The sequence below is a fragment of the Bubalus kerabau genome, chromosome 9 (genome assembly GCF_029407905.1).
Source record: "Bubalus kerabau isolate K-KA32 ecotype Philippines breed swamp buffalo chromosome 9, PCC_UOA_SB_1v2, whole genome shotgun sequence".
In the NCBI taxonomy this organism is placed as follows: domain Eukaryota; kingdom Metazoa; phylum Chordata; class Mammalia; order Artiodactyla; family Bovidae; genus Bubalus; species Bubalus kerabau.
The window spans coordinates 52,750,040-52,771,226 of NC_073632.1; the positions used below are offsets into that span (position 1 = coordinate 52,750,040).

Consider the following 21,187-nt stretch of genomic DNA (forward strand, 5'->3'; position numbering starts at 1 on the left):
TAGGTTGATCAGCAGTCCGACGACTCCCTGGAGGCTGGGGCTACCCGGGCCCCGCGCCGTTCCTGCCGCCGCCACCCCGCCCTCCCCGCGGTCCCCGGGGCGCGCGCCCGTGCCCGGCCCCCGCCTGCGCCACCGCGCCGCTCCGGAACCGGGCTGCGGTCACTGAGCGCCCGTGTGCAGGGCGGGCACCGGCGCGGGGTAGCCAGGAGCGCGTGAGCCGGGCACCAGGGACTTCGCGCCGGTCGGGGGGCCCGATGCACTCGGCTGGGAAACTTCTGCGGGCGCGAGGCCAGAGCTCTGCGTGAGACCGGGAAAGGCCAGGTAAGGAGGAGCCCGGGCGCCTGGGCCGCCACCCTTCCGCCGCCGTCTGCACCCTCACACCTTGCGGCACTGGGGCGGCTTGCCGGGTGCGGTTCTCTGTCCGGGCCCCGCTCCTGGAAGGGGATCGCGACCTGCAGACCCCCTAGCAGCGCGCTTCGCTGCCTGTGCCCCTGCTTGCACGGCGCTGCCACCTGCCTCCCGCTCTGGCCCCGCTCCGGCCAGCGGCGAGTCCGGGGGTCGGCGCGGGTGCTGCTGGAGGCTGGCCCGCTGGGGTCGGCGCACCGGCCCTAGGCGCTCGGGTCCTCCGCCCACAGAGCTGAATCTTCTTCCCACATCTGCTGTTGGACCCACTCTTGCCTCGGGCAGCACCTTGGAGACCCCCAAAAGGTCGGATTTTAGAGGGAGAAAAGCTGCTTCGGGGGCCCTGACAGCCTTCGGTTGGCCTTGGGGAAGTCGGGCAGAGGCGAGAAGCTTCCCTAGGCAAAAGGTTTGAGTAGAGCAGGGTTTTCCCGTTGAGTTCGGGACCCAGAAAGCGGCCTCATCCAAGGTCACGCTGACCTGTTTACTCTATTTGGGGAATCCCCCTGGGCAAGGGGAAGGGAAGGAAAGAAAGGGAAAGACATTTGAAAACCACTAAACTACCTCCTCACCAAGGTCGGGTTACAGAGATATGTATTTTGAGGGTCTGTATTTTAAGAAAAGATTAAAGGCACAGAATCAAATACAGTAATATGGCTATGGCACACACACGAAAAATTTTTTAGTCAGGAAACATTTTGCAAAAAGTGAAAAAGTTGTATATGTAAATAAGTGGGAAAGCAGAATTAGAAACCCACTTTTGAATATAACCTAATTTGATTTACTGAACTTCTGGAATGTGACAACCTTCCTTCCTGAATTTTTACTCCAATTCTTGTGGTTAGGTATTTTCAGTTTGCAAGCTTGCACGTTGCAGTTGAGTTTTATGGCAGCCTTAAAAAATTTACTGCTGTCTCTCTGATCATGCTAAAGTTTAGTGGCTATTTTCTTTTCTGTTATTTTTAATACCAGGGACTGTTGCACAAACAACTCCCTGGTGTGACAATACAGGAACTTGGCACTGTTCTTTGTGGCAACTGAAAACCAAACAAGAACTACCTGAAACAAAATATAAGCAAAATAAATACTGGATCTCTTTCCACATTTGCCAAATAAAGAGGTCTGTCTGATCCCACATGATCTTTAAGGTTCTTTCCTTCTCTGGGAGACTGGGTTTGTCCTTTGAAGAGTTTGGGATACAAATATTAAGTGAAATCTAGAATAAGATGTTATCTGCTGTACTAAAATTTTATACATATAAGCTGGGAGACATTTGATAATTGAGTTTCTTTAATCTCATCAGTTTCTCAAAATAGCTGAATCATTGTACATCCTGGGCTTCTAAATGATGACAGTCTATGCTATTAAATAAATATGTGTCAGGGGAAACCCAAACCCCATGCTTCTTATCACAAGACTGACTAATAGGGTTGATACACTGGAGCATTCATGTCTGCTTTCTGAACAGTCCCCAGGAAAGATCAAGAATGGTTATGAAGCATTTGCTGCAGCATATGAGCATAACAACACATAAGTGACATGACAGGCAAGAAGTTTCAAAACTGCTTTGGAAAATGTCTGTGATATATTTGCAAGCCTGCAAACTGCAACTGAAATTGGTTTCTGTAATTATGGGTGTTGGTCAGCTGGGATTATTAGCTATAGAGAATAAGTAAGAATTTACAAAAGTGTATTGAATCATTAATGAGATTTTTTTTTAAAGGAAAAGAGAAAACATTCCTCTCTTTTATCTTAATAGTTAGAGGAAAATATCTTAAAGTGAAAGTTACAACAGGTTATCTTATAAATTAAATAATCACAAAAAGTTGCTGACTTAAAACTCCCATAACAACGCTGGACCCTCCTCCAGCCCAGAGAATTGAGGGATCAATTCACACAGCAACAAAGTGAGACCTTCTCATTTTGTATTTTTCAACAGAATAACCTCTAGTGACTCTCTCACACATACTGAAATTGGTGGGGGTGGAGGGATTTACGGTCTAGAAAGAAGAGCAAGCAGCTGGGCCTGTGGAAGAACTTTCATCTTTCCAAGCCTCATTTTCCACTCTGAAGAATGCTAATGACACTATTTGAGTGGAAGAGTTGTTGTGACTCCTCAGTGGGTCAGTGTAGACAAGACCCAGTGCGCGGCACATAGTGAGAACATAGCTAATCTCAGTTCTCCCTGTCTTCCTTAGTAGGTGGTTGTTTATTGACTGAACAAATTGTAGGATGAACAGTAGGTTACAGTTTTCTGCTTTTGATTTCAAAACTTCCATGTGGCAAAACCTTGATGAGTGCTGAATCTAGGTAATGGGTATATAGGCGGGTTATCATACATTATTTTCTCTATTTTGGAATATGTTAAAATTATTCATCAGAAAAAAATTAGCATAAAGCTGAAAAACTCATAAGATACATTTCTAGTCTAGCCTAACATTTTTAATTGGAATTATAAAAATTATTCTCTATGGACAGGAAAGAAAGCAGTTTTATAGAGGGAGTAGATGGGTGAGGAATGGCACTAGCGGGTATTCCGTGGTGATCTTTAATTTCTTGTGGAATCTTTTTTTATTTTAAAAAGATCCAAAAAATATGACAGTGTTGATATTTGATAATTTTGGTTGTTGGGTTCATGGATATTTCTTCTCTGATGTCTTTGTATTTAAAAATCTTCAAATTAACATAAAATCACCTTTTAGTTTTATAAGATTAGTATAAAGGAAGCAAACAATATAGGTATATGCAAAGAAAAAAGTAGTGTCCTGCCATCCAGGAATGACCTTTCTTAGCATTAAGTAAAAAATCACTCCATATGCCCTTGCATTTATACAAATAGAAGAATACAGGCATATTAATATGTAATATGCTACTTGATTACCTGTGACACATACAACATTTTAGGGTTTGTTTGTTGCTTTTGGTCTTAAATTTCTAAGAAACAACTTGGTTGCATTTTGATTTTTAAGGCTTTAGTTTGTCTTTTAAAATATAGCATTTATTTAAAAATTCAGTATGCAACAACTGACTTTTAATGAGTTTTAAATAGCTTATTTGCATATAAAATGTATTTTTAGATTATCTTAGATCTCATAATTTGAAACTGTGCTTAAATGGTGTCAATATTTGAATTTCACTAAAATGCAAGCTCCATGAGGGCAGGGATTTGTTGAATTCTTACATATGTTAATTATTAATGTGTTCTTGTCTATTTGAAAGTTGATTATACAGTCAATTATGCTATAATGCTTATTTTGAAAACCAGCATCATTCCAATGCAACTGAAATGTTAGTAACAATTCAAGCATGATGCAAATTTTGTACTAACTTATTCAATGATTTGCTCAGTCAGAAACACCAGCTGAACACATTAAACTGCAACCAGCTAACCAAGCCCTATAGGAATATAACACACACAGACCTCAAACATTACCAGCTACCTTGGTTCACTGAGTGATATCCTGCAAGATTGTGTTTTGTTATTCTTTTGCACTTATGCATTTTTTCTATAGAAAAACACTCATTTAATATCCCAAGATATTTAAGCATCTTGATTCAAAAATGTCAAATAGTGCATGCAAAAGGACAGCTTAAACACTGAAGAGAAGCTTGAGATAATCAAATATTTTGAAAGAAGAGAATATGCAGTGTTTCCTGAGCAGCAGGAGTGAGGGACTAACCCACACTGAAGATCATGACAGGAAGTACACAAAAATAAAGCCACATCTATGGCTGGAATAAGCTCAAGTACTTCCCAGTCAATAACAATGAGGCTGTAAGAAATTAAAAAAGTGGAAAGATTGTTGGCTGTCTGGATGGAGAACCAGTGAACAATTTTTCTCACAAAGAGAAAGCTCCTGTCTCTATAAACACTCAAAAGGAAATGGAATTCCTTGCAGAAATGCTCCTAGTAGCACCAGGAGTGGCTGGTTTGGTGGTTTCAAACATTGCTGACCCTGGTGTGTGATCCACCTGCTCATTAAGCTCAAAAAAAATGACAAAGGAAAGATAACAGCCAATTAGCTAGCACACATGAGCTTATTAGGTGTGTTTGCCAGGAAGGAACATGAAGTAAACATAGAAAAAGCGAGTCCATTTGCTGTATGCAGGACACTTGGAGGAGAACTAAGTGAAGGTGTCTTCCTTGGATTCCTATCAAGGAAAGACTTTCATGCATCTGTGAGTCCAGCTTCTCTTGCATCTTTCATCAGGAATCTCTGGTGAACTTACTGCATAACGTGATTGCAGCTGACTGAAAGTGAATGGCTTCCTGCTTGTGCCTTTAGCCATTTCCAGAACATGGAGAAGTCAAAAGAACTTGAAGCAGAGTATGGGGATTGTTCGTTTAAAGCAGTTAAATGATAAGCTTATGAAGGAGAGGTTTATAGCTGTTTTTCACATTAAGAATTATAGGGCACTGAGTGACTCAACCTCCTGTGCTTCTGTTGCTCCAAAAATTGTAATTGCTTTTTTCTTTCAGTTTTACTGAAATACAGCTGACATACAGCACTGTATGACTTTAAGATGATCTGCGTAATAGTCTAATTTCCATCATAAAATGATTATTACTACATTAAGTTTAGTGAAAGTCTATCATCCCATATGGATACAAAATTAGAGAAACAGAAAAAATACTTTTTCCTTGTGATAAGAGCACTTAGGATTTTTCTTAGAAACTTTCACGTATATAACATACAGCAGTGTTAACTATTTTTATCATGTTGCCTTAATACTTATTTACCGTATAACTGGGAGTTTCTGCCTTTTGACAACCTTCCCCCAACTCCTGCCTCTGATAACCACAAATTTGACTTTTTTTTCTAAGAGTTTCTTCATTTTTGAAATATAATTGACCTATGACACTATGTTAATTCCTGGTGCACAGCATAGTGAGTTGATATTTCTATATATCTCAAAATGACCACCATGATAAGTCTGGTTACCATCTGTCAACATACAAAGATTAATATTATATAATTGTCTTTGTATGGAAACACAAAAGACCCCTGATAACTAAAGCAATCTTGAGAAAGAAAAACAAAGCTGGAGGAATCAACCTTCCTGATTTCAGTCTATACTATAAAGCTACAGTAATCAAGACAGTATGGTACTGGCACAAAAACAAAAGTATATATCAATGGAACAAGACAGAAAGCACAGAGATAAGCTCATGCATCTATGGGCACCTTATTTTTGACAAAGGAGGCAAGAATATACAATAAAGAAAAGATAGCCTCTTCAATAAGTGGTGCTAGGAAAACTGGACAGCTGCATGTAAAAGAATAAAATTAGAATACTTACTAACACCATACACAAAAATAAATTCAAAATGGATTAAAGACCTAAATGTAAGGCCAGAAACTATAAAACTCTTAGAGGGAAACATAGGCAGAACACTCTTTGGCACAGATCTTCTTTGACCCACCTCCTAAAGTAATGAAAATAAAAACAAAAATAAATAAATGGGACCTACTTAAAAGTTTTTGCACAGCAAAGGAAACTATAAACAACATGAAAAGACAACCCTCATAATGGGAGAAAACAATAGCAAATGAAATAAAAGACAAAGGATTAATCTCCAAAATATACAACCAGCTCATGCAGCTCAATATCCGAAAAACAAATAACCCAATCAAAAAATTGGCAGATCTAAACAGATATTTCTCCAAAGAAGACATACAGATGGCCAACAAACACATGAAAAGATGTGCCACATCACTCATTATTAGACAAACGCAAATCAAAACTACAATGAGGTATATCACCTCACACCAGTCAGAATTGCCATCATCAAAAAATTTATAAGCAATAAATGTTGGAGAGGGTGGGAAGGAAAGGGAACCCTCTTGCACTTTTGGTGGGAATGTATTAATAAGTTGTTAATACAACCACTGTGGAGACTCATTAAAAACAAAAACAAAAACAGGAATAAACTACCATTTGACTCAGCAATCCAACTACTGGGCATATACCCTGAGAAAGCCATAATTTGAAAAGACACATGTATCCCAGTGTTCACTGCAGCACTATTTCCAATAGCCAGGACATGGAAGCAACCTAGATGTCCATCAACAGATGGATGGATAAAGAAGTTAGTGGTACATATATACAATGGAATATTACTTAGCCATAAAAAGAAATGCAATTGAGTCAGTTCTTGTGAGGTGAACAAACCTAGAGCCTAGAAGTAAGTCAGAAAGAGGAAGAAGACCAAAACCATATAGTAGCACATATATATGGAATCTAGAAAAATGGTGTTGATGGACCTATTTGCAGGCCAGGAATAGAGACGCAAACATAGAGAACAGACTTGCTGGACATAGTGGGGGAAGGAGAAGAGGGGATGATTTAGAGAGTAATACTGACATATATACACTACCATGTATAAAACAGATAGCTAGTGAGAAGCTTCTGTGTAGCACAGGGAGCTCAGCTTGGTGTTCTGTGATGACCTAGAGGGGTAGGATGGAGGAGTTAGGAGGGAGACTCAGGAGGGAGGTAATATATGTATACTTATGGCTAATTCACGTTGTTGGACGGCAGACACCAGCATAACATTATAAAGCAATTATCCTCCAATTTTTAAAAAAGATATTATATAATTGTCAACTATATTCCCCAGACTGTACATTTTAGACACGACTCATTTATTTTGTAACTGGAAGTTTGTACCTCTCAACCCCACTTACCTATTTCATCCTCCCACCTGAAAATTTGTAATTTCTTAAGAGAACATTTAAATTCACTGAATCTAGGACTGAAGTGAGAAAAGAATGCTGTGATTTGCTCCAGTAAGTCCAGATATTTAGATTCAAACTGTACGTGAAGCAGTTAAGTCATGAGGGTTAAGACAGCAGAGCCTTGGCATCCACCTGCCTGAGAGTGAGTCTGGGTTCTATCAATATTGTATCCTTAAGCAACCTAGACTTTAGATATCTCATCTGTAGAATGGGGAGATAAATTTGCCTACTTCAAAAAGTTGTGAGGATTAAGTGACATAGCATTTTAGGGCTCTTAGACATGTGCCTGGCACATAGTAAGTGTTCAGTAAATATTAGGTGCTGACAGTAACAGCGTTGGTAGTACCACTAGTGGTAATAGTATGTGAGGATTAAGAAGATGCCACATAGTTACTTCATTAATTCCCATTGCTCAACTCATCTAAATTTGGTGGAGTCACAATTCAAATTACGTAGCTATTTGTTTTGAGTTTCTATGGGCTTTTTTTTTTTTTTTTAGTATTATTCTCTGGATGTGTTTGAAACATCAAGTATTTGCCATACATGTATGGCTCAATTTTGCAAAGAATTGATCCAGCTAAACGTTAACCAAGGAAACATGGTATTCCAGGAATTTTGGAGATTGGTATATGAATGACAGATGGGCTTCCCTGGTGGCTCAGCGGTAAAGAATTCGCCTGCTAATGAGGGAGACGCAGGTTTGATCCCTGGGTTGGGAAGATCCCCTGGAGAAGAAAGTGACAACCCACTCCAGTATTCTTGCCTGGGAAATCCCATGGACAGAGGAGCCTGGCAGGCTACAGTCCATGGGGTCGCAAAAGAGTCACACATGACTTAAGCTCGCCAGGCTCCTTTGTCCACGGGATTTCTCAGGCAAGAATACTGGAGTGGGTTGCCATTTCCTTCTCCAGAGGATCTTCCCGACTCAGGGATCAAACCCTGGTTATCTGCATTGCAGGCAGATTCTTTACCATCTCAGCCACCAGGGACCCCAAACAACAACATATGAATGACATAAGCATTCTAGAAGTTGCCCACATGTACAGATGCTTAATAGTGTTGGGGCCACTGGACTCCATGAAAGAAAAACCTATAAAGTGGTACAGTTAATTTAAATATAATTCCCAGGGCCACTTATCCTGTCTTGTTTTCCAGATATGATTAAAGACCTGTTATTACTTGATTTTCCTAATAGAAATCTCACAAGGATTGTCTTCTTCTCCATAGACCTGTATTTCAAGTCCATCGTAAAATGTAGTTATTACCTTAGTGAAAAGCCTCAGTTATAGTGGATATTCATAAGTGTGTATATTCATTTTCTATTGCTTTGTAACAAATTACCACAAACTTAGTGGCTTAAAACAATACAAATTTACTATCTCACAGTTTTTGTGAGTCAGAAGTCTAGGCATAGCTAGAATGGATCCTCAGCTCAGGGTTTCACAAGCTTGCAATTCAGGTTATCAACTAGACTGCACTCCTCATTTGAAGTCTAGGATCCTCTCCCAAAATTTCCAGGTAATTGGCAGAATTCAGCTCCTTGTGGTTGAAGGACTGAGGTCCCCATTATTCTGGTAACTTTTGGTTGGGTACTTCTTTCAGCTCACAGAGACTGCCTGCAGTTCCTTGCCTAGTGGCCCCCACAGGCAGTTCACAGCATGGTGTTGCTTTTTTCTAGGCTAGTAAGAATATGTTTGTCTAATTTCCAGTCCTATAGTGGAGTCTTACATGGCTTAACATAATCACAGACATGACTATTCCAGCCCCATTGGCCAGAACATGTTACCTAATCAAGGTACCCTCTATGCCATGCCTTTCACATGGGAATGCCATTCAATGGGAAGACTCAAGGAAAGGGGATTTCAGGACCTGTGTATGAGCAGGGGAGGAATCTTAGAATTCTCCCTACCGCCGTATGTGATAAAGTGAGAAACCAAACATGGCTAGAAATAATCAAATGTGGCTTTAGCTGAGACAAGAGAATCAGAGAAGCCTGGCATAGCTTGTGGGCAGGTTCTCTAATTTCCTCGAGTCTCAAGTGAAGCCAAGCTTTCATTGGTATAAAAAGTCAAAGGCATATTCCAGCCTGGGAGCCTAGTGGTACATGAAGAGACTTAGGTATTATGTGAAAACCCCCCAACGCTTGTGTGGATCTTCTGGAATCTAGAAGGCCACAATCCAATCTCCAGCATAAAATTTATGAGACTGTCTACCTGAGATCAGAAGATGAAATGAGAAAATGAGCCCATGTAATATAATTGCTTAAGAAAGTAGGATTCTTCCTAAGGCAAAAGAAAAAAGTACTGTTTTCCCTGGTAGAATAAAGGAGCCAAGAGCTCGGTGGGGTTGGCCATCTCTATAGGCAGGAGCCAGATGGTGACACATGGATGCCTTGGATAACATCTGACTGACTGTAGCATATGAACACTGTAGCCAAAGTCATTTACATTTACATCAACTCTCTGCTCTTAATCTTAGATAATTCTTCCATATTTATACATTTATATACTATACATATGCACTGTTTGTACAGCATCATGCCAAGTCTTGGCATGATGAAGAAATTAATTTCTTCTTTCCTGTTGCTTGAGAGGCTCTAGACTAGCACTGTCCAAAAGAAATATAATGCAACCATATGCATAATTTAAAATTCTCTAGTAGCAACATTAACAAATAAGAAATGGGTGAAATTAACTTTAATAATATGTTTAATTTAACCCAGTATTTCCAAAACATTATCATTTCAACACACAACCAATAAAGAAATTATTAATGACATATTCCATATCTTTGTACTGTCTCTGAAATCCATTGAGATCAATGCATCTTACCTCAGACCAGTCACATTTCAGGGGCTCAGTGGTCACGTGTGGCTGATGGCTCCTGCAGTGGCCAGCACAACCCTAGGATTCTAAGGTCATGGGCATTTAACTTCAACTCTCATTTCTCTTTGTACTCACTTTCTAGATAATCTCATCAGCTCCAATCCTTATTCAGTGTTGTCCTGTGTCGTTTAGGACAACTGTTAAATATGCCTCCATCCTGCACCTTATCTTCTGCTGTGAACTCTGTTGCTAGACCAGGTGCATCAGGTTAAACATGACTCAAAGTGAGTCCCCTGCCCCCAAACTTCCTCTGATTTCTTTCCAAGCTTCAGGATCTCTTATAACTCCAACGTGTCTTCATCCCTTCTCTGTTCTTCTGTCTCAGCAGAGACACATCTTCCTTTCATTTCTTCTTCATGGTTAATATAATATATGCTTTTCTTTCTTCCTTTGTCCAACACCTAACCCATTGATTCAGGTATCAGTCATATCTCACTTGGGCTTCCTGGCTATTAACCTGCTTGTTCCAAAACTGTATTCTAAACATTGTTTTTCTACCTGAACACTATTTATATCATATATATATAAATGACCAATTAATAAAGCCAATATTTAAAAATATATGCACTATCTACATTAGATTCTTTAAAATATTACTTAAATATGTACCCCAACTGAAAGAATAAACAAATAATGATGCTTTAAAAAGGAAAACAGACGCTTCCCTACTGGTCTAGTGGTTAAGACTCTGAGCTCCTGATGCTGGGGACCCAGGTTTGATCCCTGGTCAGGGAACTAGAACCCACATGCTTCAACTAAAGATTTCACATGCCTCAACTAAAAAAGATCCTGCATGCCACAACTAAGACCCGGTACAGCTAAATAAATACATACTTTAAAAAAATTAAACAGAAAATATATATTATGTTCAATATAATATACAATGGAAGCCATGTAGACAGATAGTAAAGGCCATAAAAATTCAGAGCCTAGAAAGTGCACTTCAGCCACCATGTTAAGGAAAGGCTGATGCAGAACATGCACAAACCTTGATGTGTGAGGAAGAAAATGCCTCCTGACCTGAGCAAGCATGGAAGTGAGAAACACAAGAGAAAATGTGCCTTTCCAGCCCCTGAAAAATAAGGATTAAAATCCAGATCCTTTACTCTATAGATTGTTGTAGTGTCTCTTACCCCATTCCCCTAAAAGTTCTTAACCCTGGTTGCACAACAAAATCAATGGGAAGTCTGTGGAAAAAATGCCAGTGCCTGGGTCCCCCTACAGTCTGTAAATAATTAAACAATTTCCAGAGCAGGGCCCCAGTCACAAACCTGGGGTGAAGATGTGCAGTCATAATTCAGTTCTGCCCCTCTGCTCTATATTTTGACTTGGGCTAGGAATAACTTTGAATTCCATATCATAGAGAGTGGTATTATTTTAGACCTGAAAGGAGCTGCACATTATTTGTCCAAATCTTTCATTTTATCAATGAGGAAATAGGTCTGGGAAGATTAAAATCTCATGCTGTGGGACTTCCTTGATGTTACGGTGGTTAAGAATCCGCCTGCCAGTGCAGGGGACACATGTTCGATCCCTGGTCTGGGAGGATCCCACATGCCGCAGGACAACTAAGTTTGTATGCCACAACTACTAAGACCACACACCTAGAGCCCGTGCTCCACAGCAAGAGAAGCCACCGCAACAAGAAGCCCATAGGCCACAGCTAGAGAAAGCTCAGCACAGACAATAAATAAACTAATCACATGCTGTTTAGGGATACAGCTAAGACTGGCACCCTTCTCTTAAGTAGTAATACCAACTGGACAGACCAGACAGAAGAATGGTAGACCCAACGCTGGCACTACAGCTATGGACAGACAAGGATCAGAGGACATCACATGGAGTAACCAGCCTGGAAGGACACCCAGCTGGCAGCCAGGGATGGACAAAGCTGAGGCTCTTTAAGTAAGAATAATCCAGGAACCCTTAAGGAACAAGATGAAATAATGGCTCTCAAACCGAATGGATACATGTATATGTATGGCTGAGTTCCCTTTGCTGTCCATCTGAAACTATCAAAACATTGTTAATCAGCTATACCCCAATACAAAATAGAAAGTTTAAAAAAAAATCAACTGAGAGCCTATTAGAAATGCATCTGTCTGGATCCTTCCCTGGCTCAGTTATTCTGGGGTGGGGCCAGGGAAGGGGCATTTTAACAGGTCCCTGGGTGATTCCCATTGTTACTGGCTTCCAGAGACTGGTTTCTTTACTCAAGGATAGGTTAGTTCTGGGTGGATACCTACCAGCCGTAGGTGGGCAGGATACAACATAGGGAAGAATAAGACAGATCACTCCTGCAGAAATAAGTTTAGAATTTACAACATAAGGATGGTTTGTCTTCTATTGAAATCCTCTAAAGAAAGCTTTTAAAATCTATATCTTCAAATGGCTCAGCTCTGTAGCAAACAAGCAACAAGTACAGCAATGCCATTTCTCTGTTATTTAAAAATCTGCTCAATAAAAAAAAAAAAAAAACTGAATCAAAAAATGGGCAGAAGACCTAAACAGACATTTCTTCAAAGATGAGCTGGCCATACAGATGGCCAACAAACACATAAAAAGATGCTCAATATCTTTAATTATTAGAGAAATGCAAATCAAAACTACAATGAAATATCAATTCACACCTGTCCAAATGGCCAACATCACAAAATCTACAAACAATAAATGCTGGAGAGGGTATAGAGAAAAGGGAATGTTCTTGCACTGTTGATAAAAATGTATTAATAAACTGGTAGAACTCCAGTTTCTAGTGTTTCATAGTGTTCTCCACTATGGAGAACAGTATGGAGGTTTCTTAAAAACAAAAAAGAGAACTTCCATGTGATCCAACAATTCTACTACTGGGAATATACCCAGAGAAAACTTTAATTCAAAGAAACATGCACCCCAATGTTCATTGCAGCACTATTTACAATAGCCAGGATATGGAAACAACCTAAATGTCCATCAACAGAGGAATGGATAAAGATGTGGTACGTACATACAATGGAATACTATTCAGCCATAAAAAGGAATGAAACTGGGTCATTTGCAGATACATGGATGGGCCTAGAGACTGTCATACAGAGTAAAGTAAGTCAGAATGAGAAAAACTATTAACACATATATGTGGAATCTGTCGTTACAAAGCAGAAATAGAGATACAGATGCAGAAAACAAATGTATAGACCCCAAAGGAGGGAGGGGGTACAATGAATTGGGAGATTGGGATTGACATATATACACTACTGTGTATAAAATAGATTACTAATGAGACCCTACTGTATAGCACAAGGAACTCTACCCAGTGCTCTATGGTGATCTAAATGGGAAGGAAATCCAGAAAAAGAGGAACTATATGTATACATATAGCTGATTCCTCTTCCTGATACCGGAAAAAATTGAGGGCAGAGGAGAAGAGGGTGTCAGAGGATGAGATGATTGCATGGCATCACCAATGCAATGAACATGAACTGGGGCAAGCTTCAGGAGATGGTGAGAGACAGGAAGGCCTGGCGTGCTGCAGTCCATGGGGTCGCAAAGAGTTGGACATGACTGGGCAACTGAACAACAATATAGCGGATTCACTTTGCTGTACAGAAGAAACTAACACAACATTGTAAAACAACTATACTCCAATAAAAATTAAAAAATAACAAGATAAGTGCTCCCAAAAGACTGAAAAATTAAAATAACAAAATCTGCTAAGAATTTTTAATATAGATTTTCTCATTTGGATGTTCCAGTACCCTTAAGTAGACACAATAGGTGACATTACCTCTGCTTTACTGATGAATAAATATGTCTAAGTTCATCTAAGTAGCAAGGAGGAAACGAAAGTCTACATTTTCTAAATCCTGGTACTGTGGAAGCAGAATGATATGGTTTAGACAGTGGGTTTCAGAGTCAGACAGACCTGGATGGAATCTTAGTTCCAATATGAACAGTGTGGTGACCGTGTACAATTTACTTCCTTCTCTGAGTTTCAATCTTCTCATCTGTGGGATGGAGATAATAGTACCTTCCTCATGGGGTTGTTGTGCAGATTAAATAACTTTTTTAATGTCTGGTACATAGTTGCTGAGTAAGTATACATACTTAAAGGTTTAAGTAGAGAAAATGATCTTCTCCATATGTAACACATACCAAAGCCGGGATATGATTCCAATTAATAAGGATAATATTGATAGAATTTTGATCTTCTAGGTTGCCTAGCAACCACAACTAACATAATACCACAAGCTACCAGAGTTGTTTTAATGAAATCAGGAATTCAGCTGCTCTTAAGGAACTGAACATTGTAAGAAGACAGAAGGATTCTCCTATGAATTTGGAGTTGTGCCGGACATCTTAAACAACCCCTCAGTCAAGAAATCCTCCACTTCTGTTCCCCTAGGCGACATCTGTTAGAACATCTGTTGTCCTGGATAGAGTGAGGATGGAAAAGGCAGAGAGGACGTGTTCCTCTGTATCAGTGTGTTCAATCCACATTCCCTTAGTGCCAAGGGTCTGAAATACAAAAACATTTGTCTTTACCCTTTAATAATTTTGGAATCAAGAAGAGGAAATGAGTCAGTGTTGAACAGTAATACAGCAGATTATTTCATGAGTGGCTTTCTATGTCTATGTCCCTGGTGGTATTCTAAGCATAATGGACTGAACTGGACAAGCAGATATAGCCTGTCTCAAATATCCACTGTTAGGATTATTATTTTCCTGGCAAACCATCCTGGCAGATTATTCAACTGGTCTCCCAACACATTAAATCAGATCTGCAGCCTTGAAAGACACACTGCCTGCCGGGAAGAGCGTGAAGCTGAGCGGAAGAGGACTTGAGCTTCCAGCTTTGTGACTTACTGTGACTTTTACCTGAAGCAAGTTACTTAACCTGCCTTGGGCTTCACCTTTCTCATTTGTAAGCTGAGCATGATGGTTTAGATACTGCCTCGCTCGTGGCAGTAAGTGTGATGCTGTGAGATAATAAGTGTACACATTCTGAACCCATAACTGCCATTTCAAGTTAGTCTTCCTCACTGTGCCACCCAATTTATATCACATTTAGTTGAGCACCCTTGTGTCTGCCTTTACATTTCCGTATTCCTTTGAACTCAGGCTCTGACGATGTAAAGAGTAAAAAGGGGAAAAGCTTGGAAATATTTTATTTGCATTTTGTCTCCATCATTTGTATTCCCATGTGTTAACTTCTTTTGCAGGGAAGATCAACTACGTAAGAAATCCATTGTGCTCCTTTGGCATTCCAGCATTTATTTACCCCAAAACATGACTTCAGGCCTACAGGCTTTGACATAGGCAGCTGGTTGATGAGTCGTGTTCAGCATTCATACAGGGCTGCTGGCACATGGCAGAGGAACACTCGGGCTTGTCACCTGCCCCTGTCAGTTCTTCTTCTAATAAAGTACATCTGTTTTGGTGACTGAATAAAAACACACCAAGTGGAGAAAGCCTGGGTGTGGAGTAATCTAATCAGGGCAAGTCAGCACTCTTTGTTGAGTGATACAGGATCAAGGGTAGGAAGGTGGTTTGGTAGCAGCTTACTGAAACAGAAGCTGACTGGAAAGGGCCAGAAACAAAGTTCCTCATATAATTATAATGGGTCACACTCCAGGAATGCAGGTAGCCCAGTATATTATTCCCCAAGTCAAGAGTTTAAGGGGTAAGATTCCAATAAACTCCCTTTTGAATTACCACAAACATAATGCTAAATTTCACATTAGCATCATTTTAGCAATTTGTTGAGGATTTTACATTTCCAGGAGGTTCAAATCCAAGTTCAGAGCTCCACTGGTAGTGCTTTTTAATATTGCTTTTGTGGCTATTTGCTTGGCATCTTGAGGCATTAACTTAAAATACTTGAGTTTTAAAAGTAAAACAGCAGGGAGACTGACATTTGTGGTCTGCATGTCACACTTCTCAACTACTCATTGTATTTTTAAAAAATGTTTCTTTGTTGTGAATATGCAGTGATATATGACTTTGGGTTTTGTTTAAAGAAGAGAAGGGAAACATGTTCAGAGTGTCAGTCGGCCTTGAGTCTCACCCCTCACAGAGGGATGGGTGGAGTGATAATTAGAGGGATGCAGAATGTTTGCATTTAAAAGCAGCGTAAGTAGAAATAATACGGTTGTAAGTTATAGTTCTGTGTTATTTTTTCTTGTTTTAATGATTCACCTGGTGATGTTCTTAAAGTCATTCCTTGCTGAGAAGAGAATCACTATCCAGGATGAAAAACCAGGAACTTGAGCAGTATCAGCTTCTTTATTTTCATCTCTAGTTCTGTTGGTAGTAAAATGCTGTTCCTTTTTTTATTTCAGCTAAGTCATTTTCACCTCTGTAGGTACTTTTTTTCTATAAGACTAGATCTATGTTATTTGGTATTTTATTACCAGGTGTTCTGGAAAAAATCTATCTCAAAATAAAAACAATATAGCACACAAGTTCAAGGTTCTTGAATGTTATCTTGGTTTCAAAAAAATCAATCCAATGAATGCTTCATATTGAAACCATTCATTGTTAAGAAACTTGGTGATAAATGATATCTATCCTACAACTCTGTCATCATAGTTAAATCTCTCCTGAATGAGATCACATATTAGCATTTTTACCATATGGCTGAAAGGGTAGAGAATATATGTGGGGAGGAACTAGTCGCTAACATTTTTGACCATCTGGCAAATAAATGTGTAAGTTGCAGGAACTTTAATATTATTTATTTAGTTATATAGATGCAACCGTTAGCCTGAAAGAGCCTCTTATACAGTAAAGGAGAACTGAATTTATATTTCTCAAATAATTTTGATCTAATTAAACATTTTCACAGTCTACCATGTACTCTTAAAACCTGACTCCTAATGGTGTGTTTCTTACATTTATTGATTAGGGCTCCTTACGGTGACTATTTTAAAATCTCTCTCACGAGAGACCTCATGATTGGATCTGGCATGCAGGCTTACGTGCTGAAGTTCTGCTCTGCCATCAACCACTGTGTGGCCTAGGATAAATTAGTCTCTCTGAGCCTCAAATTCTTCATTTGTAAAGAGTGAATAACATATTGTCAAACAATATCTCTAAAAGGGCGGGCCATGGAAGACGTGAATTGATGCATCAGAATCATGTGGGGAGCTTGTTCAAAGTACCAACACTGAGGCCCCACCCTTAGAGATTTCTGACTCAGTATATCTGGAAACAGTCTATAAATCTGCATTTTTAGTTACTATCATGAAAGATTCTGAGGTGCACTGAATTACTGTTATAGAAACCAGCTGATTATAGCACTTAGCTTTCTTGAAAAATACATAGTTAGCTAATTGTAACAAATACTAAAATTTCTGTAAATTATTTATAATTAAGCCTAACTTGAAAATATGCATTTTTTCTATCCTAGAAATGTAATACTTTCAGTATTTGTGCTGAATATATTTTAACTTCATAGAAAGTAGGATGTCAACTTGAATAAGTAAAATGCTGGTGATTCATTAAATACACTTCTCAATTCTGTTTAATTAGAATCCTGTTTTTATTTCTTACATAGGCAACAACAACATATTTGTCAGCTAGAACTAAATCAGAAGCCCAGATGAACTTAAGGATGCTAGCATGGGATTCTTAGTTTTTCAAGATCCACAAACACCAAACCCGTAATCACCCGAGCTCCAGTGTCCGGGCTTTCTCTGGTTTTGTGAAGACTCAACTCTGATGATGGAAAAGCAAAGGACTTAATTATTTGCTTTGATATTATTTAATATCAACTGAAAAGTGAACCAGACAGTACTACAGCCATGGAAGGAAATTCAAGTTTATGGAAGTACCTAATCGATGAACACCCTGTCTGCACCATCTGGAAGCAGGAGGCTGAAGGAGCCATCTATCATCTAGCCAGTATTTTATTTGTAGTAGGTTTCATGGGTGGCAGTGGATTCTTCGGGCTCCTTTACGTCTTCAGTTTGCTGGGATTGGGTTTTCTCTGTTCTGCTGTCTGGGCCTGGGTAGATGTCTGTGCAGCCGACATATTTTCCTGGAATTTTATATTGTTTGTCATCTGCTTCATAAGGTTTGTTCACATTGCCTATCAAGTTCACAGCATAACCTTTGCCCGAGAATTTCAGCTGTTGTACAGCTCCCTCTTCCAGCCTCTGGGGACCTCTTTGCCTGACTTCAGAACTATTGCTATGAGCTCAGAAGTGGTTACTCTGGAAAAGGAGCACTGTTATGCCATGCAGGGGAAAACCTCCATTGACAAACTCTCCCTGCTTGTCTCAGGAAGGTTTGTACTCTTGGCACTTTCATGTCTTTCCGCTTTATTACTTACTAGCTTTTGTTTCTTTTCTTCCTATCTTAACATAGCATAGTCCTCAGCAGCATTTAGTACTCTGAGGCATGAGAAAACCCTTGACGCATGAGTCATTTACATAGGCATGTAGAATACATGGTACCATTTACTTGAAGGAGGATATAATTTAGTCTTAATATTTCTTTGTAGAAATCAAAGGTATGAATTGGTTTGTCTGGATATGCTATTTGTTTCCAAACTAATCACTTAGAGTCAAGAAAAAGATGATGCCAGTTTGACTGAATAGAATACTTAAAGTTATTTAGCATACAAAGTATTTGAAACATTCTATTAGGGCATTATTTTAAGTAACAGAGAATATTTAAATTTTATAATGATCACTTTTTTCCAGCAATTTCTAGCAAATGCCCACTTGCTCAAAGGGGGAGTGTACTATATATAAAATTTGAAAAAAAAGTTTGGGGGAGAAATAGGAATGTGATTATTCATATTTTTTAAAAGGTTAAATATTTAGTTTACAGAGGTATTTCCATTGGTACGTCTTTATGTTCTTCAGAGTTCTACTTAATTTAAAATCTGACTGAGTGCATTGAAACTTGTAATTGTAATATATTATACACACCTAAATGGGCACATATCAATGTACAGTTTGATGAATTTTCTGATGAATTTCACCCACTGTTCCAGAATCCTAACTATGGGAGGAACAGCAGTACATAAATTTTACAGGAGATTTTTGTCACTTATTATAATGTATGAATTTAATATTTTACCCTTCAAGATTTTAAAAGCCAAAAGAATCATCAGAGATCAGAAATACTGCTCCCTGCCCTTGTCACCAATTTAGTTCTTTCTCCTTCCCTCCTGACTGATCTCCTTTGTGTCTGGGTAGGATCAGAGTGACAGTTGATGGCGAATTTCTGCATTACATTTTCCCCTTCCAGTTCCTGGATTCTCCTGAATGGGACTCACTGAAACCCACAGAGGAAGGCACTTTTCAGGTAAGGGATAACTGGACCACACTGGGAACACTGCCTCTTTCAACCAGATAAACGCTGCCTGTTTAAAAACAAGCAAACAGAGCGGCAGATGACATAGGAGTAATTTATACTTAACTTTGGAATGTACTTGGTAGCATGCATGTCTTCCCCATTCGGCTTGAGTCTTACTGATTAATGTCACTTTATAGGTCCAGCAACAAGGAGAAGATTGGGTATCCCAAAGGACAGAAAGAAGTCTGTGATAAATATGCTTAAATTTTCTTTTGCTTAACTGAGTACATGGGCATTAAAATATAATTAACTGATATTTGACTCTAAACACTGCCACCTGTCACAGTTTAGAAAAACACCAAGAATGAAAATCTGTCCTTATGACAAAATAAGTGACTTCTAAAATTCAAAATGTGATGAATTTCAGTTGTTTTCTAGCAACAAAATGCTAAACAAAATGTCATTACTATGCTGCCATATCTGGTAGTATTGAAAGATAATCCTTTTGGTAGGTTCTATTATGGCATTTGTTTTCCTCTGGTTAATACATATACATGTGTGTATACATGTGTGTTTTATATATATAGAATCATACACATATGTAGATTAGGCTAATTATATTCAGTACTACAGAAAATGGATTAGGGTTAAATGTCCACAGTCTTCTGGAGAAGGAAATGGCAACCCACTCCAGTGTTCTTGCCTGGAGAATCCCAGGGACAGGGGAGCCTGGTGGGCTGCCGTCTATGGGGTTGCACAGAGTCGGACACGACTGAAGCGACTTAGCAGCAGCAGCAGCAGTCCACAGTCTTCAGGACTGACATGGAAATATTTCCCCAACATTAGCCAACTTTATTATTTTTTAATATCAAGTGGCTCTCACTTCAATAAAATGCAAAATATAGATATCTAAATTTAGAAACAGATGAACTGGAGATGGGCACAACACTGTGATTATTCATGTTATAAATTACATACATAGTAATAAATTTTGTACTTTCGCTATGTTTTACGATATATTGTGGGTTTTAACATTAAAATCAGCATGAGAAATTCATTTAAAATTTGGGGCCAAAAAAAAGGGCAGGCCATTTCTTGCTTCCTAATCTCGTTTATGTGTGGTCTTATGTTTTTTTAGGTAACCCTCACAGCAGAAACTGATTGTCGATATGTGTCTTGGAGGAGAAAGAAATTGTACTTGCTCTTGGCTCAACATCGTTATATCTCCCGCCTGTTTTCGGTTTTAATTGGCAGTGATATTGCAGATAAACTCTATGCCTTGAATGACAGGGTATACATAGGAAAAAGATACCATTGTGATATTCGGTTACCCAACTTCCTTCAAATGTCAAGTCCTGAAATGTCCAAGTCATCCCTGACAGAACATTTTCAGAATTCCAGACGATATTGTGATAAATGATATCGAAGTCTCAAGTTTTATAATTATAAAAGACTCTCTTCATCATTCCCCAAATGAAATAGCAAAATACAGCAAATTGAGCTCACTAATATTTTTATAAATCCAACTCAGAGGCAAGATGCCATTGCCAATTGTTTTATTCATCTTAACTTGTACATTGTGAATAAATTTTACAATTTTTTTTCTGTATTTCTCATTGGAATATATGGAGGGGGGTGAAAAAACTGTGGGCAATTTTGTCCTTTGCTGTACCAGAACTGGGAGAGTGAAATTTTGCATTCTCAAGTATGTCCTCAGATTTAGGGAAATCTGCTGCTGTGCCCTACTGAGTTAGGTGCCACTTCTCAAGAAGCAGCCAGTAAGTACTCTCAGCAGGAGAGTGGGTAGCTACTTCCACATCAGTGCTGCCAGAATTTTGCTACAACCTCTGATGAAAGCAACATGTGTTACTGTGGGGT

At 39.2% G+C, this 21,187-nt stretch overlaps 1 protein-coding gene across 2 annotated transcripts; it reads left to right on the forward strand.

Moving 5' to 3' along the window:
* The first annotated feature begins 29 nt into the window (after positions 1-29).
* On the forward strand, positions 30-20,910 carry POPDC3 (popeye domain containing 3). Of its 2 annotated transcripts, none has more exons than XM_055535331.1 (4): positions 30-321; positions 17,559-18,290; positions 19,210-19,318; positions 20,448-20,910. In XM_055535331.1, the coding sequence occupies exons 2-4, from the start codon at positions 17,806-17,808 to the stop codon at positions 20,727-20,729; spliced, it is 876 nt and encodes a 291-aa protein (XP_055391306.1). In that variant the 5' UTR covers positions 30-321; positions 17,559-17,805; the 3' UTR covers positions 20,730-20,910. The 2 variants fall into 2 exon arrangements, with proteins under 2 accessions (XP_055391306.1, XP_055391307.1); XM_055535332.1 differs by lacking the exon at positions 30-321 and adding an exon at positions 378-708.
* The last annotated feature ends 277 nt before the right edge of the window (positions 20,911-21,187 follow it).

Bases quoted from the DNA above. Each gene is read 5' to 3' on its own strand.
- POPDC3 (XM_055535331.1), top strand. From the start codon at position 17,806: ATGGAAGGAAATTCAAGTTTATGGAAGTACCTAATCGATGAACACCCT. The intron at 18,291-19,209 runs GTTTGTACTCTT...GTGTCTGGGTAG, and splicing joins TCCCTGCTTGTCTCAGGAAG to GATCAGAGTGACAGTTGATG. The intron at 19,319-20,447 runs GTAAGGGATAAC...ATGTTTTTTTAG, and splicing joins CAGAGGAAGGCACTTTTCAG to GTAACCCTCACAGCAGAAAC.